This window comes from Phoca vitulina, unplaced genomic scaffold, assembly GCF_004348235.1.
Source record: "Phoca vitulina isolate PV1807 unplaced genomic scaffold, GSC_HSeal_1.0 scaffold7, whole genome shotgun sequence".
NCBI lineage: Eukaryota > Metazoa > Chordata > Mammalia > Carnivora > Phocidae > Phoca > Phoca vitulina.
In genome coordinates this window covers 535,907-558,862 of record NW_022589710.1, presented here as the reverse complement: position 1 = coordinate 558,862, position 22,956 = coordinate 535,907, and the positions used below count along the sequence as shown (strand labels likewise).

At 41.2% G+C, this 22,956-nt stretch overlaps 1 protein-coding gene across 1 annotated transcript; it reads left to right on the top strand.

Annotated features, from left to right (window-relative positions):
* Positions 1–12: 12 nt before the first annotated feature.
* On the top strand, positions 13–20,559 carry DAD1 (defender against cell death 1). The gene is made up of 3 exons (XM_032404712.1): positions 13–323; positions 9,073–9,247; positions 20,324–20,559. The coding sequence occupies exons 1-2, from the start codon at positions 113–115 to the stop codon at positions 9,201–9,203; spliced, it is 342 nt and encodes a 113-aa protein (XP_032260603.1). The 5' UTR covers positions 13–112; the 3' UTR covers positions 9,204–9,247; positions 20,324–20,559.
* Positions 20,560–22,956: the final 2,397 nt, after the last annotated feature.

Below are 22,956 nucleotides of genomic sequence, written 5' to 3'. Positions count from 1 at the left end.
GGGGGGGGGGAGCTGGGCTACAGCGGTGCGCAGGCGCCAAGGCTACATCCGGTGTGGTCGTTATTTCGCCAGGAGTTTGGGGATCGCAGGCCGGAGAACCGATTGTGTAGTCATGTCGGCGTCGGTAGTGTCGGTCATCTCGCGGTTCTTGGAAGAGTACTTGAGCTCCACTCCCCAGCGTCTGAAGTTGCTTGACGCGTACCTCCTGTACATACTGCTGACCGGGGCGCTGCAATTCGGTTATTGTCTCCTCGTGGGGACCTTCCCCTTCAACTCTTTTCTCTCGGGCTTCATCTCTTGTGTGGGGAGCTTCATCCTAGCGGGTAATGATTCTATACGTAATCGCAGTATATAACAATGTGTTTCCTTTGGTGCGCTGCTTTTATTCCCACAGCACTCTCTTTTATATCAGATCACCGCCTCGTGAAGTTATGAGAGGAGCCTGCATTGCCCTCTTTTGTGAGTGGGGAAATTGAGGCTCAGAAAGGTTGCAACAAGTCTAATACCAAACAGCCGCCTGGGAGATGGAATTCTGGAGAAACCCCCTTCATGCTGCTCAACTTGATGATCCACTTCACTTCATATTGGTCCAGGAAAACTCCATTTCAACTTTCACTTAGCTTTAACATACCTTTAAAGTTGGTAGACCTTTAAAATGGAAAACCCAACTCGGAAGCATCTCTGTCACCTCGGCCTAATCACTGCTAACCGCTAGTGAAACGGTTCAGTGAACAGTGTAAGAAATATATAGGTGGTTTGCTTGTTGAATCAGCCTTTACTTGACTTTGGCTTTTAGCTGCTCTTACTTCTTTCTTTCTTTCTTTTCTTTTTTTTTTTTTTAAGATTTTGTTTATTTATTTGACACAGAGAGAGAGCCAAGCGGGAGTGGCAGGCAGAGGGAGAGGGAAAAGCAGGCTCCCTGCTGAGCCGGATGTGGGGTTCGATCTCAGGACCCTAGGATCATGAGTTGAGCTGAAGACAGATGCTGAACTGACTGAGCCACCCAGGCAACCCTCCTACTCATTTCTTGTGGATGAAGCTGTTACTTCATTGTCCTGAACTCAAGTTTTATTCACATAGCTCTATTTTAGCAGTATTATTCCAAATCCCAGCATTTGATACCTTGTAGACTGCCATATTTAACAAGAGCTTACTGTCCCATAAATTTTTGCCAAAATCTGACCTTTCTGGTCCAGTAGGAACTCAAGTGAATGCTAAGTTCAGGCCTGGCCCATGAGAGTTAGCCAGTCCACTTTATAGGTGGCCACCAGATGGGCCTGTCCAGTCAGTGGTATTGCCTTCTCTCTGACCTTGAGAACATGGCAGAACTCTTTTTTTTTTTTCCAGTGTGATTATTATCAGTCAGACCATCAATTGTATTTTGAGTCTAATACAAGATACTCGCTTTGAGGGTGCATCACGTTTATGTTTCTTGTCCTCAGTGTTTACAGTCTAGTTGGGGCATAGACAAAATACAGCATTAGAATCATTTATAGTGCTTCTCTGCTTATAGATGTATGGGATGCTTTTTACACAAACGCTAGTTCAGACTCATACCAGGGTTACTCTACCTTCTCTTTCAGAACTTAAAATAAGCCTAAGGACTTAATGACATGTGCACTAGCCTGGTCTGGAGTTGTAGAGTTAATAGCCTGTTAACTGGATATTTCATATGATCTTTGAGTTTTGTCCTAGATGACCAAGACCCGGTTCTCTGTGGCAGCATCCTGGCTATCAGGAGTTCAAATGTTACCACCGCCATATACATGAGATAAGCTACCCTTTTTGTTCCAGATTCCTGACTTCCTACCCCGCACCCCCACGTCTCCACTGCTCCCTCCACCCCCCCCCCACCCCCCCAATCTGGACTGTTCGTGACTAAGAATTTTATTATCCAGACTGGAGAAGGAATTTTGAGAACCTCTAGTGACTTTTGTTTGATAATTTTGTCTTCCAGGTCTGCGAGAGTAGGAATGGGGTGGGGTCTAAGTTGATTGAAAAGAAAGTTTCTTGCTGAAGTCACCCTGGCTTCATAAGCCTCTTAAGGTTAAGAATGCCTCCTCAGGGCTACATGGAAGAGTGTGATTTATTGAAGAGTGGGTGTGGACTACAGTTGTAGATTATTAGTGTGATAAAACCAGAAGATTTTTTTGAACAGATAATTTTTTCTTATGCCAAGTCCTGCTTTTGAGGCTGTTGTAGCTAAAAATGAGTTGGCAGACTCCCCTCCTCTCCAGTCTTTGAAGAGAATGTCTAGTGAAAGGGCACAATAATAGTGGAGTCAGTATGGGGGACTGGGATTTCCAGAGCTGTTAGATAACAGGTAATTGGGCCAGAGAAATGAAAGTCGCTTCAGGAAAAGGAAGGATTCATGACGATCCATAGTTACCATCAAAAGGTATCATTTGCATTTCTTTCGACAGCATTGCCCTTACTAGATCCTAACTTTTGGGCCATTTGTTAGCCCAGATCCTCAACAGGAGATGTTTTAATGGGAAATTTGAAATTTGGAATTTATCCTTTGTTGTGATTATTGGGAAGGGAAGCCTTGTACCTTATTTACTGTGCTGGGTTTCTCATTTTCCGGTGGTTGGTTTCCTGTTGGAAGAGAAGGGAGGAGGCCTGTTTAGCTGGAGAATGGGAATTGTAGGAGATAACGATAAAGGTTTAGGTAGTGCTGGATGCTAGAGCTTTGACAGGGCCAGGCCAAGGATTTTATTCTGTAGGTAATAGGAAAGCATCTAAGGATTTTATTTTATTTTTAAATTCAATTTTATTTATTTTTAAAAGTTTATTTATTTATTTAGTTAAGCAATCTCTACACCAACGTGGGGCTCGAACTTACAACCCTGAGACCAAAAGTTGCATGCTCTTCCGACTGAGCCAGCCATGTGCTTACCCTGCCCACTTTTTTTTTTTTTTTTTAATTTGAGTAAGGGAGAGACTTAGAATTGTGTTAGCCTACACTAGATGAATTGGAGGGAAAAGTTGTTTAGTTTGGTTTCCTGATTTCTTTTTGGCAGTCTATTTTCTTCCATTCCTTCTGCATGTGTTAATTAAGCATATGCTCTTTGAAAATTGATCAGTATATTTTTAACCAATATAGAATGCTATCACACTTTTAAAAAAGCCTGGTGTTATTTGGTCTCAGTGGAAATGATCTGTTTACTTCTATTCCCTTATGGCTGGGAGACTTACCCATGGTTTTAAGAAGGAGCCAGAGATAGAAAATTGCCATTGAGAAATTTTTTTTTTTTTTTGGATCAACAGTGTAAAGTATAGTAAGCTTTAAAAGACAAATTTCAGATTTCCTTAGCAGCTGACTGTTTATCTTATGGTTAGATATCTCTAGCTGAGGACATCTGTCCCTTTGTTAGAGTATCATTCCCGTGTTGGCAGCCCTTCTAGTTTCCTTTTTTGCCTAAGTGAAATCCCTCTTTCTGCTCATTCAGAGTGCTATTTAGGAGCGATAAGTAGAAAACATGAAGACTGTTTTTTAAATAAGTCTTTGATCTTGAAATCAGTTAAGTCATTTTTACAACTTTTGTCTATTTTATTCTCTATATGAAACAATTTTGGATTTTTTAAAAAGATTTATTTGAGAGAGAGCGTGTGTGCTTGAGAGGAGGGGAGGGGCAGAGGGAGAGAGAGAGAATCTCGAGCAGACTCCCTGTTGAGCAGGGAGCCAGATGTGGGGCTTGGTCTTACCACCCTGAAATCATGACCTGAGCTGAAATAAAGAGTTGGATGCTTAATCGACTGAGCCACCCAGGCTTTTTGGATTTAAAAAAAAAATAGTTTTGTTTCTTCCAGTTTACAAATCCAAAAGCAGTGTGAATTTGAAAGGCAAGGACACCTAATCCAGAGTATTTTCTATCTCATGGGAGCTATTGGGCCATGTGGACTGGGGTCCAGCATTTCTTTGGGCATTATCTGTCAGATTTATGGGCCCTAGTATTATCTACCATAATTGCTCTCCAAGAGATTGGAGGTTTGCTAATCTTGTGCCTGAGAGTCCTGTTTCTAAATCTTTCATTTCTAAATCTTTCATAGCTGTTGCTAGCTCTCCATCCTCGGTGACTCAGGCTCTCAGTACCTTTTATCTAGACCACTGTAATCTTCCTCACTAGTCTCCCAGGCTTGATGTGATTTGCAAATGTGATCATGCCACTCCCCGTGGAAATACCAGTCTTGTGGTTCCCAGTGAAAAGTTAAAAATCTTTTTTGTGGCACCAGGCTCTTTCATGATCTGGTCCCATCCATATCTCCAGCTTCATCTCTTACCTCTGCTTCCTCTGTACTTTATACCCCCGCATTACTGAGTTACTTGGTATTCTCTGAAGATGCTGTGATGTCTCAAGCTATTTTACCTTTGCTTGACTGCCTGGGAAATTCCTTCACTTCTTAGACAGCTTAGCTCAAGTACTGCTTCCCTTTGGAGCCCTTCCCTGACTCTTCCAGCAGATTTGGGCCTTTTTTTCTGTATTTCTGTTTCACCTGTCTGTGGGGGAGAAGGGGGTAGGGAGGAAGGGTGGAAGAGAGGGAAGTGATATTGTGCTGTATTTGTTTGCGTGTCTTTCTTCTGGAAGGTGAGCCCCTTGAGGATAGGGGCTGTCTTTTCATCTCTGCATTGTTACTGCTTAACACTGTATATGTTAAATTGTGAGTGCACCTATAATAAGTAAATGAATACTAAGCAATTATGTGCCAGATTCTCTGCCAAGGTACTGAGGATGAGCTGTGAGACACACAGACATGGTCTCTGCTGTCCCTGAGTTTATAACCTAGTGGGAGATACAGACAGATAATTGGATATAGTGCTGTGATGGAGAAGTCTTGGTGAAAATAAGAATACACATGGGCACTCAGCTTTGCTCAGTGGTCCTATAATACTTCCCTCATATGTTTGCTTTTCCAAAATAGGCATCGTAACTTCTCTCTTAACTCTTCCGTATTTCCTGTTTTCCTTTGTTCTCAGTTGATGATCTTGTTTTATTTATTTTTTTTACTAAAAAGGTAGACAGGAATCCTTTCGTCTTCCCAGCGAGGGATCATAGCAGCTCATCTGCACTGGTACCCCTTACTCTTTGACTTACTTCCCATGATAATGGTTGATGTGTTCCTTTCCTGTCCAATGCCAACTCCTTCACTTGGGCAGAAGAGCCGATGTTCTCTTGCTCCCTCAGGGACTCTCAACCTCTGCGATCATCTTTCCGTTCTGCATTATTAATATCTCTCTGCTGGATCATTCCCATCATAGGAGCATGCTCTAATATTGTCCAAATAAAAAAATGTTTATTTGGCCTGAGATACCCCTCCAGCTGCCATTCTATTTCTTCCCAATCATCAGAGAATGCCATGAAAGAATAGTCTAGTTGCTCGTTTTGCTTTCTCACTTTTCATTCATTCCTCACCCCACTCTTGTGGTCTATCTTCACCACTCCGGCTAAACTACTCTTGCCATCTTGCCAAATCTAATGGCCATTTCCCTCACCTTGCCTGAATGCACAGCGGCATTTAGCATTTAATATAGTTGGTTGCTGTCTTTGTGAAGGACTTTCTTCTTGAAGCTTTTATAGCACTACACTCTCCTGGTTGTTCCTTCTCACCTCATTGGTTTTTCCTTCCTATTCTTTGTGCTAGGTGCTTCTCAGCCTGAGGACATGGTGCTAGACCCCTTGTGTTCTCTAATTCTTTTCCATAGATGAATTTAAATAATGTCTATATAACTACAGTTTACCACATTTATGTTTTTAGTTCTTACCCATTTCCTGAATTCCAAATTAGTAAATCCAGTTGCCCACTTGACAACTTCACTTGATGTCTGATATGAAACTCCAGATTGAGGGGCGCCTGGGTGGCTCAGTCGTTGAATGTCTGCCTTCGGCTCGGGTCATGATCCCAGTGTCCTGGGATTGAGCCCCCCATTGGGCTCCCTGCTTGGCGGGGAGCCTGCTTCTCCCTCTCCCACTCCCCCTGCTTGTGTTGCCTCTCTAGCTGTGTCTCTCTCTCTCAAATAAATAAATAAAAAACCTTTAAAAAAAAAAAGAAACTCCAAGTTGAACCTTTCCACCCAGCCATCTGCCTCTTCACCAGTCAGTACGTTGGTTGAAGCCAAAACTTTAGGAGGTTGCCTTGATCCCTTATTTCTGTTATTTCCCACATCCATTTCATCAGCAAGCCCTGTCTTCTCCAAAATATAGCCTGTATCTCTTCATTTCATTTTTACTACCATTACCTGACTCTTCAGCTCCTATGCAGTTCCTCTTTCTCTTTAACTCCATAAACCACTCTCTGCTGCAGTTCTAGCAACCTTAACAATTATAAATCAGATTATTTTACTCATCTGCTCAAAACTCTGAAATGCTCTGTTGCACTTAGAACTACATCCAGACTCTTTCCTGAAGCTTAACAGGATTTGGCCCTTGTCTCCCTCTTGCCCTTAATCACTGTAGTCTAGTTAGTCTGATCTGTTAAACCTAGAACATACCAAGATTGTTCTTGCTACCTGGAATGCTCTGCCCCCAGATCTTTGCATGGTTGGCTCCTATCTTTCAAATTTTGGTCTTAAGTAGCACCTCTTAGAGAAATCTCCTGCGACTACCAAATAAAAATAGCTTCCCAGTCACTCTCTTACTACCTTTTATTTTCTTCATAGCACGTATCACTACGTGATATTTCCTTGTTTATTTGCTTACTTATATGTTTCTCTCTACTAAAGTGTAAGTTTCTTGGGAGCCAGACTCTTGTTCTGTGCCATGTTCCCAGCACCTGGGACAATGCTTGGCACATAATAGATGTTCAGTAAATATTTTGCTGGATGAATGAACATTTAAGGAGATAGATTAGATTAGAACTGCTTAAATGAAGCAAGCTCCCTTAGGAGGTAGTAAATTTCTTTCCATCTTTGGAAGTGTTTAGGGAGAGAATGAAGGATCATTAAGTGGAGGAGCTTTTTCAACAGACTTTGCCATTTTTGTATCCCATTGCATCTGAGGGATAGGACACCCCTGTCAGTAACACAGGCTCTGGAAGGTTTGTAATTCTCCACCTGGGGAAGGCTTGTCAGATTCTGGACGTGGTGAGTATACTTTGGAAAACTTCCCAGGTGATCATGCAGCCTCCCCCAGTATGCCCACCCCCACCTCCTCCTGGGCATTATGAATCAAAATGGGTGTTGGTCTTTATAACTTGAAGGTCTTTTCCATCTCCATAGGACTCTTTTATTCTTATGTTGTCATTAAAATAAGCTGGGTGACTGTGACCACGGTAACCATACACATCAGTTCATTACCTTATTCACCCTCATGGGGAGCTTCTCTTGTCCCTCATACTTCCTGAAACACTACTCTATCTCTACCCTCCATCTCAATAGCCACTGTTAATAGTTTGGTGTCTCTTTCTCCAAATTTTTCCTAGGTTTCAACTAAAAGAAATGAGAAAATAATGATACCTATTTTTTTCTTAAGAGAAATATGGAATGGAATAATTTTTTGGCTTTTTTTCCACTAATATATCTTGGATATTTTTACTGTCAGCATGTAGAGAATTATCTCTTTTTTTTTGAATAATTGCATGGGATTTCATTGCATGTCTGTAGTGTAATTTATTGAAATAATCCCCTTGATGACATTTGGACTGTTTTCACTTTTTTTTCAACTTTATGAACATGCTGTTAGAAATTCTTTGTTCTGTAAGATGAATTCCTTATTCAAAAAGTAAAAACATTTTAAATATTAATGGATATTGCCACCTCTCCCAAATGGATGAACCAGTCTGTACTCTCCACAGCAGGATTTTAATTGGTTGTCCTTGCTTCAATCAATGTCCTTCATGTTTTGAAGGGTCCAGGTGCTTGAAAAGATCAGTGGTGTTTCCACAGTGTTTACATGCTTAGACATAATGAAAACTGTTGCCGTGGTGATGGCCTCTGGAGAGCTAGTCTGGTAGTTTTCTGATCTTTGGGTTAGATGTCAGTTCAATTTTCTTTCTTGATTGTGATGGAATGGATGCTAGCCTGAAGCGAATTTGGGTTTTCTTAAGTAGCGTAATTATTTAACACAGGCATAAAGATATTTTGGGAGAGTGTACTCTTGGAGCTTCCTTTTCATGTCAGGTGGTGACCGTGGCTAATGTATCAGGTTGGCATCTTCAAGGATGTAGAATGTGGCAGGAGAAAGTTCTTTGTCAAGGTTATATAGTTTAGGTCTCTTGCATTTTTTGAGAGGAGCAGCTGCTAGAACTTTAAGATCACAGCTTATAATTATGAGGTCCTCATAGATTAGCATCTTGTATTTATACTGTGTGCTATCCAATATTATACACATTTTATTAGAAAATAATTCACAGTTTTACAACATTGTGTCATTCAGCCCAGCTTTGTTACTTTGTTACTGCCTCACCTGCATCCCAGTTGAGGTATAATTATAAACTTAAATTGGGAGATGAGAGAGTTCTGAAGATATTTTGGTTATATGTATCTTTTTCTGAGTAAGCTTTTGGTTTTTAGCCTGAGAAGTCATATTTTTTTCTTTTAACTTTAACAAGAGCGTAAAACATAAGTGTATAATCATGAATTCCTAAATTTGCCCATCTAGCCAGCACGCAGAGCAAGCTACAGAACATTCCCAGCACCCTAGCGGCCTCCTCCTTGTACTTTCCTAGTCATTCCTCCTCCTGTGAAAGATAAAAACCACTATCCTGGCCTGTATTACCATAGATTGGTAGGCCTCGTGTTAAGCTTTATATAAATGGAATCATACAGCATGTCTTTTTTGTGTCTGAGTTGTGTTGCTTAACATTGTATTTGTGGAATGCATCCATATTGTGAAGTTCGTTTTTACTGTTAAATAGTATTTTATTGTGTGCATATGGCATAATTTACCCATTTTACTGTTGAGAGACATTTAGAGTGTTTCTAGTTTGGGGCTATCATGGGTATCATTCCTTTGGATACACTTATGTATCATTTCTGTTAGAATTATTGGGACATAGGGTATGAGTGTGTTCATTAGCGGTCATATTTGTTTTATATTTCTAGATAATCGTTTTCATGTTTTGCTTCTTGTGCAGTTTGCCTGAGGATACAGATCAACCCACAGAACAAAGCGGATTTCCAAGGCATCTCCCCAGAGCGAGCCTTTGCTGATTTTCTCTTTGCCAGCACCATCCTGCACCTTGTTGTAATGAACTTCGTTGGCTGAATTATTCCCATTTATTTAATTGGGGAGTAGGAGACTAGAAGAATGTAAGTACTGATCATATCCCTTGTCCCGTAATGTTGATTTTGGGAATAGAAATTGAGTGTGGCTGGTTTTGATTATGGATACCAAGGTTCCCATATTGCTGAGCAGGGAGCCCGATTTTTTTTTTTTAAAGATTTTATTTATTTATTTGAGAGAGAGAGAATGAGAGACAGAGAGCATGAGAGGGAGGAGGGTCAGAGGGAGAAGCAGACTCCCCGCTGAGCAGGGAGCCCGATGGGTTCCCATATTGCTGATAAGACACTTGAAGAATTTTCTATAAGAATGCGAAGTATGCATTAATATCATCATGATTCATCAGTGCTGCCTCTCTTGGTCATTGCCTTCCCTTTTCACTGTTTTGCAGATCATTAAGATAACAGAAAATAAGTTTGCCTGTAGCTAATACATTAATATCTACATCAATAACTCCATGAAAACAACTAAGATCTTGGGAGAGACGTAAATTGTAGCTTCTGCCTGTAGATTTGCTCTGTAATTTTTTTTTCTGATTTTGATCTCAGATAACTTTAAATGCGGGGCCATTGTCCCCCCTAGTGCCTAGTCTAGTGCTTATACCTGGTAGGCATCCAGTATATGCTGAATGAATGACTATGGCCATTTACTAATAATTTGTGTGCTGAAGTGGAAATAAATGAAGATATTGGATTAGCTTGGGAGAAGACTTTAAAATCTAGGATGAGATGTCATTTGGTTCATTTGCCATTTTCCCTTTATTCACAGTAGAGCTCCTTATTTTCTAAATAAACTTACGTAGAATCTCAGTGTATAAAACGGCAATGGTGCCAGAATTGTTCTGATTGACAGAGTTGAGAAGCCCTCTCTGCTTGGTCTCTCTTTCAGGGGTGATATGCCCTTCCCTGTATCCCCCCCTTCCAGGCAGAATCCTAAATCTCTAAGAAGTACATGAGTGTTTTCCAAACTGTATGTCGATGCTGTTATTTTGTATATGAGAAAACGGGGGCCTTCCGTGGCCACACAGCTAAGTGGTTTCAAAGTAGTACCTTAGCCAGTGGTGCTCTTGGCCTAGTGCTCTTCCAGTAGCCCACCTAGCTTCCTGATGAATGAATGTGCTCTTTTCTGTGCCTTTCCACTACAAAATTTAGTGTTGTTGCTGTTGGGTGGCAGACAAAAAAAGAACTTAGGAAATGTTATCTTTTTTTGGGGAAGAATTTCCCAGAATGGACCTCTTTCTGTCACTACTTAGAAATCTATCATTTTTGTACTAATCAGCAATATAATGCATGAATTAGCAACCATGTACAAAGTGTATGCAATAATGTGACAAGGGCTGTATATCAGTTTTGGCATAAATGAATCTGTTAACTGACAATGTTCTGTGAATTCTTTCCATTATTGATAATAGCCTCAAAAACAGTTCTGTTAATTCAGGTAAGGTTTCATTTTTGGTAGTGGTAAGTTCTGTGGTTTATTTCAGTGAAAAAGTTTGAGAAGTACTTCTTTCTACTATTCTTTAATTTTTTTAAATTTATTTATTTGACAGGGAGAGCACAAGCAGGGGGAGCAGCAGAGGGAGAGGGAGAAGCAGGCTGCCCACTGTTCAGGGAACCCAATATGGGGCTTGATCCCAGGGCACTGGGATCATGACCTGAGCTGAAAGCAGACGCTTAACCGACTGAGCCACCCAGGTGTCCCTCTTTCTACCTTCTGAGTTTGTATAAATATTGAGAACTCACTTGGAAACTATTTTAAAAGTGTTTTGGCACACTATACATAGAGCTGAGTTATATACAATTTAGCTCTTTGGACACCTGGTCAGGACTTGAGTTGTCCCCTGTCCCTCCCCTTACCACACCTTCTTTGTGCCAGTCAGTGCCTTGTTACCGGGATAGTAGGAGAGAAGGCGTATAAACACAGCAGTTAAAATTCAGCACAGTTATGGGGCGCCTGAGTGGCTCAGTCGTTAAGCGTCTGCCTTTGGCTCAGGTCATGAGCCCAGGGTCCTGTGATCGAGTCCCACATCAGGCTCCCTGCTCGGTGGGAAGCCTGCTTCTCCCTCTCCCACTCCCTCTGCTTGTGTTCCTACTCTCACTATCTCTGTCTCTGTCAAATAAATAAATAATTAAAAAAAAAAAAATTCAGCACAGTTAAAGCCACACCAAAGATCCAAACACAGTGCTGTGGGAGTCCAGAGAAGGGAGCTATTTGCCATTTGGGAGTGGAGGCAGCAGACAAAGTGTCTGAGAATGATAACTCCTTGACCAAAGCTAGAAAACCAAACCACTAACATTGTCCTTCACTTGGCAAACCTCATGAGTCACTCATGGGCTCTCTGATAGTAACCTTGCTGGAAAGGTCCTAAGTCTTCTGACTGCCTTACTTTAGATTACTAAAATTATTTTTTCTAGATGAGTCATGTGTATGCTTAGGAAGGGAACAGAGCAAACAATTCAAGGATGTTCTGTAGGCTCAGGGAGATACCAAATCATGGAAAATGATTTCCTAGGGCTGTCGTGATTGGAGGAGGACTCTGCTGCTTAGTATTTCAAAATTATGACAAAAACAGAGACAAAAAAGCAGGCTCAGCAGGAACTGCATACTGCAGACCATATTAACAACTTATGGCCACCTGTTCAGCTGGGAATTATGGGCCCAAGGTACGGCAAAATCCTCCAATGACCGATTACAGTGTTAAATCATTCTATAGACCGTGTGCTCTCTGGGACACTGCCCAAAAGGTTTTTCACAGAGATCTTTCATTTGACATAAGTTATACTGTCCTGCTTTTAATAATTTTTAAACATACATCTATTTGCCCTTCTTATGTGCTTCTAACTCAGCTCTATGTATAGTATGCCAAAACACTTTTTAAAATAGTTTCCAAGTGAGTTCTCAATATTTATACCAACTCAGAAGGTAGAACAAAACAGATTGAACATTCTCCATATCTGCCAAGTACATTGAGGGCTGGGTGTAAAAAGAATAAACATCTATAATGTACTGCTCTTGCATGAATTGGGGGATGACATTTAAAACCAGCAGCTACTCTGAAAAAGGCAGATCAAAAGAAAATGGCATTGGGCGCCTGGGTGGCTCAGTTGGTTAAGCGACTGCCTTCGGCTCGGGTCATGATCCTGGAGTCCCGGGATCGAGTCCCACATCGGGCTCCCTGCTCAGCGGGGAGTCTGCTTCTCCCTCTGACCCTCCTCCCTCTCATGCTCTCTGTCTCTCACCGTCTCTCTCGCAAATAAATAAAAAATCTTAAAAAAAAAACTAAAAAAAAAAAAAAAAGAAAATGGCATTGAGTTAAAAAGATAAATTTATTCAAGGAGAAGTAAATAAATTAACAGATAGTGAGAGCTCACCATGGGTCAGGCTTTAAATGCTTCTTGTTCTGTGTCTTTATTTTCAAAATAACCTCATGAGGATAGGTTTGCTAATTCCATTTATAGGTAAGAAATCCAGTCTGACTTCAGAAAAATTTTTTTATACCCTATTTTTCTTAAGTTTGTTTACTATAAAGTAGTTGACAGTTGCAGTGTTAAAGAAATGTGTTTAAAAAGTTAGTTATTACTGTTCTCCCCTTATCATTTTCCTTCTTTGCTCTTACTATGATAGTTTAAAAAATACGGAAAAGTACAGAGAATAATGTAACCAACCGCTAGGAGGAGTTAAGATTTTGAACAGATTAGGGGCTCCTGGGTGGCTCAGTTGGTTAAGCTCAGGGTCCTGGGATCAAGCCCTGCCTCAGGCTCCCTGCTCAGCGGGAAGTCTGCTTCTCCCTTTCCCTTTGCCCCTCCTCCTTGCTCCTGCTTGCACTTTCTCTCTCTCTCCCCCAAATAAATAAATCTTAAAAAAAAAAAAAAAGATTTTGAACAGATTAGACATTGTCGATTGAGCTAAAGCTCCCTTTGAATCCCTCTCTAGTCCCTTTCCTTCCTTCTGCTATAAGACCTGAGCTTCATGACAGTTTCTTTCAGCCAGGACTAATGTAAAACCTAGGTCTATTAACATAGCTTTTTCCAACCTTCAGCCTTTGTGGTCTCTTGAAAACACATCCTGTGGTTGCAAGCACTCAGTTGGCAGCACTGGTTTATATAGGTGGCTGTCCCAGGGTCCAAGAATCAACTCATATTTATTTTTTTATTTTTGTTTTTATTTTTTAAATGATACTTACTTTGAGATTGCTTTATTTTTAAGCCCCCAACATGGGGCTCGGACTCATGACCCTGGGATCAGGAGTTGTATGTTCTACCGACTGAGCCAGCCAGGTGCCCCACTCGTGGTATTTTTTTAGATTATCATAAAAACGAAAATGCAAAAGTAAAAAATGCTCCTCGTGAGCTTCGGAGTTGTTGATCAGTGTCTGTCACTTAGGTGGCTGTAAATCTGTTTTGAATGAATGTCTGACACGGAAGTTCAGTAGATTTGAATATATTAAAATTTACATAGTATCTAAATATTTCCTGTGTTGTTTCTTCATGTCTCTTTGTGAAAGTTTTTTCAAAAATTGTCAGCTTATCTAAGGGGTTTTGAAGGGAAGTGAAGAGAAGAGGGACATAGCTACATTGGGTCACAGTTTGGGAAGGAAAATTCCTGATGACATACATGGTCGCTGGATCTGAGGGAAAGTGAACCAGGCAGAAAGGGACAAGCCTGAGCTTGGAAATAAGCTCAGCCTAGAGGGAGGTTGTTTGCCAAATGCTCAAATGCTTGTGTTAAAATTTTGTTAGTGTTGCTTTGTTTTTATAATGGAGGCCACAGATCTTTAAAAATTCATAGTGTTTAGGGCGCCTGGGTGGCTCAGTTGTTAAGCGTCTGCCTTCGGCTCAGGTCATGATCCTGGGGTCCCAGGATCGAGTCCCACATCGGGCTCCCTGCTCGGCGGGAAGTCTGCTTCTCCCTCTCCCACTCCCCCTGCTTGTGTTCCTGCTCTCGCTATCTTTCTCTCTGTCAAATAAATAAAATCTTAAAAAAAAAAAAAAAAATTCATAGTGTTTAATCCTGGCTGGAACAAGGGGACTGACAGGGCTGGGCCGAACAGAACTCCTGACAGGCAGTGCTATTTACAAACAATTGCTGTTGACTTTTCGAATTTATCAGTAAAGTACAATAGTCCCCTCTTATCTGTGGAGGATACATTCCAAGACCCCCAGTGGATGTAGTACTGAACCCTACATATACTAGTGTTTTTCCTATATATATATTTATATATATATATATATACACCTGTGATAAAGTTCAGTTTGTCAGGCACAGGAAGATTAACAACAGTAACTACTAACAAAATAGAACAATTGTAATAATATACTGGAATTAAAGTTTTGTGAATGTGTGATCAGAATCTCTTACTGTCCTGTGTTCACCCGTCTTGTGATGATGTGAGATGAGAAAATGCCTACATGATGAGATAAAGCGAGGGGAATGATGTAGGCGCTGTGACCTAGCGTTTGGCTACGTTTACCTGACAGTATGTCAGAAGGTGGGTCACCTGCTTCTCCTGTGATTGACTGCAGTAACTTTAACTGTGAATACGGGGGTACTAGTGTGTAGTGTCCTAGAAAATTACCTCTGGAAGGGAATCTAAATATTATTCTTTAGGCTCTACTGCCACCTAGTGGGGTTGTACATTTCAGATGCTGAGAATGTACTACGAAGCAAAAGAAAAGTTGAGTTGTGGGGGGAAACCACTGATAGCTTTGTGATAAAATCTAGTTTCTTTCTAGTCACATGAGGGCAGCAGAGGTCCAAGTGGGCTTAGATGCTGGGTGGGGGTTGCTTTACATTCTGACCAGAGGTGGGCAGTGTGGAGTTAAGGCACAAAAGGTCATGCAATCCTAAAGTGGCTTAGGGATTTTGTTACCCAGGGAATACCTCAAGTGCATGGAGACCCACAGATTTTCCCTTTGTTTCTTTTTCTTACCTTGTCAGTTCGAGAGCTCCTTTTTTTAGTTCATTCTAGGCCCGTTTTTCTCCCAGCATGACTTCCACTGGTAATAATCTTTAATTTTTTGTTTGGGGGGAGCTGTTTAGTTCTTATTCCACTTTCTCTTTGACATTTCATCTTATATTGAATTAGATCTAGCCACCAAGTAAGTTCCCAGAAAGGGAACTATTTTAAATTTGAGGAACGTATTTTGAGCTAAGCACATAGTATGATCTTTTTTTTCCCAACCCCCTTTTTCTCCAGTTGGAGAAGGAGATGAATTCTTTAGCCATTATTCTTAAAACCCTGAATCTGCTTATTTTATTTACTAAAAAGCCACTAATTAATGACTAATTAGTGATTGAGCTCTATTTTGTATTTGGTCTGTTTAAAGCTACCCATAAAAAAAATAATCAAGTATTGTTATGTTTATGAAGTTCATTGCTGCCCTAATTCCTTGCGTTATTTCTCTGTCCTTGCAGCTCGGATGATTCCTTCTCCGTGTCATCCCTGCCCCCCCAAGTCGTATAGGATTCTCTTCTGGGGCCCACTGTGTACACCGCTAATGCTGTACTTAACCAAGAGTTATGAAACTGTTCATTCGCTTTCCTGTCTCTCCCACTGAACTCTTGAATTCCCTGAAGGCTTAGCACAGGGCTAACAGTCACTGTGCATGTTTGTTGAATGAGTGTATGAATAAATAATTTCAACTCTAAGAAAATGCTATAAAAATAGCTAAATCATTAGTTATATGGTTGCTAAGACATGGGAAATGCTGTGGAAGAAAGAAGCCAAGGAAAAAATTCGTATGAAGGGCTGTAGGGTGGGGCGTAAGCATGAGACTAGAAGTTGGAAGACCTGCATTGTAGATTTTGCTCTGTTAACTAGTTGATTGGACACATAAGCTTGTTTCTGAGGCCCAGTTTCCCTGTCTGCACAATGAGGGAATTGGCCTGGATATTCATCAGTCTCTTACAGCTGCTACAGCCTGTGATTATTAGAATTCATGATAGTTCTCATTGTATTTCAGGTGATTCGTGCCATTTGTGTGGATCATCAGTTGAACTTTGCTTTTTTTTTTCATCAGTTGTTGCTTTTTATCCATATTACCAGATTTCCATCATCCATTCATAGGAGGTGGAAAGTTAGTGTGGCTGTATATAACAAAATGCACAATGTGTAAGACCTTTTACAAAATTAGATAACATTTATAAAATGTTTTATAGTTATCACATTATTAGGCTTGTGAGACTCACATACACTCCTAGAAACGTTAACCCATGTGATCCTCATGGTCCACTCTATGATGGAGGTAGTTGAATGGTAGTATTCCCATTTTACACATGAGGTGATTAACCCTTGGTGAAGGGGTGCCTGGGTGGTGCAGTCGGTTAAGTGTCAAGTCTTGGTTTTGGTTCAGGTCCTGATCTCAGGGTTGTGGGATTGAGCCCCGCATTGGGTTCCATGCTCAGTGTGGAGTAGGTTAAAGCTTCTCTCTCCCTCTCCTCCTGCCCTTCCCTGCCTTGCTTGCATGCTCTCTCTCTCTCTCAAATAAATAAATCTTAAAAAAACCCCCCACAAAACCTTGGTGAAATTTACATTTATTTGTTTTAAGATTTTATTTGTTTATTTGACAGAGAGAGAGTGTACAAGCAGGGGGAGCAGGAGTGGGAGAGGGAGAAGCAGGCTCCCTGCTGAGCAGGGAGCCCAATGTGGGGCTTGATCCCAGGACCCTGGGATCATGACCTGAGCTGAAGGCAGATGCTTAACCCACTGAGCCACCTAGGCGCCCCTGAAATTTACATTTTTAAAAAGTAAAAGTAAAATCTATATCCAATGTGAGGCTCGAACTCATGACCCCAGGGTCAAGAGTCCCATGCTTCACCGACTGAGCCAGCCAGGCTTCCCAACCCTAGTGAAATTTAGATTAACTTGTCCAGGCTTTAGAGCTAATAAGTGACCAAGTGGGAACTTGATAACAGACATTTTGACTCTAAACTTTTATATTTCTTCTCCTTTATTAAATTCAGAGACTTTTGGATGATGAATATCTACATCTTCTTGTTAAAAGGTTTACATTAAAAATATTAAACTTATCTTTTCTCAATGGGAAAAACTTAGGAGAGATGATAAGAAAAGATGAAGGTAGGCTATCTAAAATGTTTCTGTGGGGCGCCTGGCTGGCTCAGTTGGAAGAGTGTGCAGCTCTTGATCTCAGGGTCATGAGTTCGAGCCCCACATTGGGTATAGAGATTATATACATACATACATACATTCATAAATTAAAAAAAAAAGATGTGTCTGCAAAGTCGGTCATCTTGGGTTCAGAAGACATGCAAGAGAATGCAGATCAGGAGACCTGACTTTATCCAGAGAGGATGATGTTAGGCTCAGTGCTCTCCAGTAGAACTCTGCAATGCGGAAGTGTTCTAAGTCTGCGCCATCCAGTATGGTAGCTATTAGTCATGTGGTTTTGTTTGTTTTGTTTATAAAAAGATTTTATTTTTAAGTAATCTCTACATTCAGCGTGGGGCTCGAATTGACAACCCTGAGATCAAGAGTTGCGTGCTCAAAAAAAAAAAGTCAAATACTCTACCAACTGAGGCACTGAATTTTTAATTTTATTTAATTTTAACTAAGTTTAAATAGCCACGTATGGCTGGTGGCTTCAGTGTTAGAAAGCACAGCCTTGGACAGATCTGTTAAACTATTAGGTTATCGCTTCCTCATCTATAAAAAGAGAGGATCAGACCAGTTGATCTGCAAAGCTCCTGCCATCTTTAGAAACACATGATTTGTGCCTTCTGAAATTGTGATTCAGATTGAGCTCGGAACCTAGAATTTCTGCAGAATGGTCTTGATTCACATTTTCTCTAATTTCATTAATTGGGTGACCAGGATATCCAGGATGAAATGGGTTTGAAGGAAAATCAGTATTTGAGTGTATCTGCCCAGTGCTGGTGTCTGAATAGAGACATTGCTGGAGAATACAGATCCCAAATAGAAGTGACCCTGTCTGGCATTATCTTTTGTATCTATACAGAGAATAATTATTTTTAACTTTGTGTTGTGCCTGGCTTTCTTTTAAGATGATTAGAACAGACAGATCAGATGGCACGGTCTTTTCTGCATGGGTGAAATAGACTGACGAAGTCATGTGAACTTTTCTCAGTAGGTTCTTCCATTTTGCATGTCTCGATCTCATGGGAAGCAGTTTTGTTAGTTTCCTGAAACCTTTATTCCCCGGTTAGCAGTTGAAGCATTCTTCTGAGCTGTTGCATAGTCCAATTTTGTTGAGCTAACATTTCAAAGAATCCTAGATCCTCTGCTTTTAGAATAGTATCTGGTAAATGTACTTTTGTCTTAAAAGAAGGGAGCACATCTTTGTTAAGTAGAATTTTCTGAAAACCATTATCAAAGAGATTTAATCTCATGACTCATTTTTGCCTTCTAAATGGACCAGCCACAGTATCTTGGATTTGTTTAACTGTTTTAATACCAGAGAAGCTCAGAACTTGACTTTTGTACTAGACTCGGATTTCTTTTATAATTCTGTGTCAAGGCTCCTCACTGAAATGGCCCTATGCTCTAGTCTGCTCTCACCTTGGCCATTAGAACTGATGCATTCATAGTTCATAGTCTGTAGCCAGAGAGTTTGCTTTAAGAAATTTGATGGAGTAGGGCGCCTGGCTGGCTCAGTCCATGGAGTATGCAACTCTTGATCTCTGGGTTGTGAGTATGAGCCCCATGTTGGGTGTAGAGATTACTTATTTTAAAAAAAAACCACAATCTTAAAAAAAAAATTTGATGGAGTGAATAGGTGAGTTTTAATAGGTCTGTTTGTTCTTGGTTGGCCTGTGAATGCTTTTTGTTCCCTGTTTTTTGCCCTTTCTTTTTCTCACAATTCTGATGTAGGAATGTTCCTACAGTTTTATATCATTTCTCTAAGTACCATTGTTAGTGAAATAAAAGCACTCTGGCTAGAAGTCTAATAAGATCTTTCCTTTAAGCTCTGATGCTAGAATCTCCAGGTCACCAGAACCAGTACACAGATAAGGTGTGGTGCCTTATAACCTGCCAGGGTAGCCCAGCTCTTCTGAAAGGTAGTGTTTTCCAATCTTTTTCAAGTCATGACACCCAGAGAAGATTGCAGTATTTTAATGGCACAGTGCAGGAAAAATGGCTGCTGATAGCCAGAAATATTGGAGCCCCTAAGGCTAAGGGTCACTTTCTGGCCGCACCCACCTTGCAGGGCATTAGGCGGGCCGCTCTCGCGGAGGGACCAGAAAGGAAGTCTGAGTTTGCTGGGGAGGGCTCTGTCCCACAGTGCACAGATCGCAGTCTTGGGCAGCCTGCAGCAACGGGGCTGCTTCTCCTAGAGTTCTCCTCCACCTTCTGGCCACAAAGAACCTGTCGTGCAATTAAAATGAAATTATTTCTTCTATTTTGGTCCTTGGTTAAATCTGAGATGGGGAATTTTTCTCTACTTTTTCTCTCTTGAATTCTTCCTTTTACCCCCTATTCTCCAACTGAAATTTAGTGCTTTGTATGCTTTCTCCATCCAGAAAAGCCCTTTAGGCTAAGTTGCAGCCCCCTCACCTCCCAAGAGTTTGTGAGCTAGAGAGGTCAGAGTGACTTGTATAAAGTCGTGCACCTTATTATTTTTTTTTTTTTGAAGATTTTATTTATTTATTTGACACAGAGAGACACAGCGAGAGAGGGAACACAAGCAGGGGGAGTGGGAGAGGGAGAAGCAGGCTTCCCGCCGAGCAGGGAGCCCGATCCCAGGACCCTGGGATCATGAACTGAGCCGAAGGCAGACGCTTAACGACTGAGCCACCCAGGCGCCCCAGTCGTGCACCTTATTAACTGCAGAGCTGGAGTTAGAACCCACGCCTGCAACTCCTAGTAAGTTTTGTCTTGGTGTGCTTGGGATTCAGATTGGAACATTCATTTTTATGGATACCTTTATAAAATGTTCTGTGAAAAATATTTGCTTTAATCTGGTTGTTCTAGCTGGCTTAAATACTGTTTGGAATTTGGAAACCCCATAATTATCTTTGTGGGTTCAGAATTTAGATTGAAGGATTTGGGGCCCTGTCTTGTAGTATCGTTTAAGACATTTTTAAAAAACCTTGAATGTCTCTCTTACCTTTCTGCTTCTTTCTTTTAGGTTCGCTTTTTGATTTCCTCTGCTTGAGAGCTTTTGAGATGGCAACTTGGACACGTGGATTTTCTTCAGATTTATAGTTACCGATTCTGATTTGGAATGTAGGTGGAGAGCCCAGAGAAGCTCCCTTGCTTCTGTGTTAGAGCAGCTTTGTAATGAGCATTTATTACCATGACCTCTGCTTCCCATTAAGTGTAACCTTTTTGCCTTCCAAATTAAAATACTCCATGCCACTCCTTCCTGTGCCTCTGGCTCTTTTTTTTTTTTTTTTTAATTTCTTTATTGGTATTAAAATCCTTCTTTCCCTTCAGTCCCTCTGCAAAGCTCTTTAGGAGCTGATAACTTGCAACTGTGAATCTACTTCCCTGTTTTCATTAAGTGTATCTGAAGTTAATGACAAAAGGCAGTGCTGACAACCCCGGGAAATGACAGTCCTTTGTCTTTTCCCTGAGGCTGGTAATCCTTTACTAATCCTTCACTCGTTACAGGTGGTTCTGTGCTTACGACACAATGCATTCCTGGAACTGCATCATTAAGCACTTTGTTAGAAATTGAACTGAGCGGGTGCTTGCACATTTACATCTGTTTCAACTTGCTTTCGTGGTGAAAAGTGAAATATGTAATATGCAGTGTCAGCTGAGTGCAAAAGTGAGGGTTGTATATATGTTTGTTGATAGGAAATGGTACTCTCCAAACCACTTGCACAAATATTCTCTCCTTTTGTTCTTGCAACTGTCTCGGGGGTTCTAATCCTCATTAGATGTGGGAAGAAACTGAAGATCAGAAGTCCCGACACAGCTTGTGTAGGGCAGTGGATCTGCTGGCTGAAGTCTAGGCATGTTTATATGTATCATGCTAGCAACCCTGTTTCCATCTTGGGTGCTATATATAGGACCTAAGTTATGCTGAGAATTCCACTATTTAAATTTAGCTGACTGCTGAGATGATGAGTTGTGCTCTAGAGGTTCTCCCAACTTGGCTGCACATTAAAATCGCTTGGGGAACTTAAAAGTGAGCTCTCAATGCCCAGGTCACATCCCAGACCCATTATCTCTGAGGGTGGCATCCGTACTTTGTACAGCTACCCAGCTGATTCTCGTGTGCAGCCAGACTGGAGGAGCCCTGCTCTGGATTCTGGCTACTCAAAGTGGAGTTCACTGATGAGCAGGATCACCTAGGGACTTCGTTGAGAAGGAGGCCCTCAAGCCCCACCCCAGACCCTATGGAAGCAGAATCTTTAACATGGTCCCGTGTGATTCATGTGCATATTAAAGTTTGAGAACCACTGAGCTAGAGCAATGGTTCTCAAATTTTGGTGTATCTCATAATTCTTAGGAATTCTAGTTCACGAAAATTATGATTGAGCAATGTAATTTGCTTTAAATCATATACAGATAATAGCTTTATCAGGAGGTGTCTAGATTATTTTTGGTCTAGATTGATAAATGTATTTTGAATAAAAAAGTGAACTTCGAGGCAAATGGATTGTAAACTGGGAACAAGAATTTTATCAAGGAAGGGGTGCCTGGGTGGCTCTCAGTTGAGCATCTGACTCTGGGTTTCCCCTGAGGCCGTGATCTCAGGGTTGTGGGATCAATCCCTGCATTCAGGCTCCGTGCTCAGTGGGGGTGGGGGGTCTCCTTGGCATTCTCCCTATCCCTCTCCCTCTGCCCCTCCCCCGCTCTCTCACTCAAATAAATCTTAAAAAAAGAATCTTATCAAGGAAGACATTACAATTTTCAGAGCCTTTAGTGTACAGGTTTTGTTAATGTCTTTTGATGATCTTGAGATATGTGGGGCAGATAGCAAGTTCCCATTTATCGGATTATCTATTGCCTCAGAGATAATTTACTCAAGCCAATGACCATCGACGGGAAACATTCATCTTTGATGTGTGTTTTCACTATTTGTGTAGGGCAAAAAGCCTATAGAATGCTTTTGGAGTTTTGAGTTTAAATTTAGTTAAAAGCTCATTACAAGTGACTCATTAGTTTTTAGGCTGCTGTTGACTTGCTCAGTGGTTCTCAACTCTGTGTATCCAGAAGAAATAGCTGTGGAACTGTTCCTTCAAGCTTAAAAGAATGTTATTACCCCCTACACCACTTCCCCTAATTGAGTTTCTGATTCTTTAGTGTTTTTTTTTTTTTTTTTTTTAGCTGAAGCAGCTAAAGACATGGTAGATGAGAGGCACTGAACCAGAATAGGTAATCTGTTCATTAGATGCCTCTTCCTATTTCTGGACCTTTCTTAATACCCACCAGCTGTGTTGTGACGATGCCTCTCCATGGACCTTCCACATGGGTGCTCAGTAGAGCATGTCCAACGAGTGGATTTTGAGTACTGCGGTATACAAAGTCGCAGCATTTCCTGCTGCCTCTAGCTCAACACCTTTTATGAGGTGGGTTTATTTTTATTTTCTGTGCTCTTTTGTGGGGCCGGAAGCCATTTGCCACAACCACTGTACACAGTCTGTTCCCCGCCATTCTCTGCAGTGGTGGGAAGCCCAGCCTGGAGCACCTCCTGCCCACACATTTCCTGGCCCCTATCACGTGGAAACCATCTCTGGTGTTTTCTTCTCTTTGCAGCCTATACCTTTGGCCTCTTTGATCATACCCTTTCATCTCGGGCTTCAAAAT

Excerpts from the sequence above, each read along its gene's own strand:
- DAD1 (XM_032404712.1), top strand. The coding sequence starts at position 113 with ATGTCGGCGTCGGTAGTGTCGGTCATCTCGCGGTTCTTGGAAGAGTAC. Across the intron at positions 324-9,072 it reads GGGGAGCTTCATCCTAGCGG|TTTGCCTGAGGATACAGATC; the intron begins GTAATGATTCTA and ends CTTCTTGTGCAG.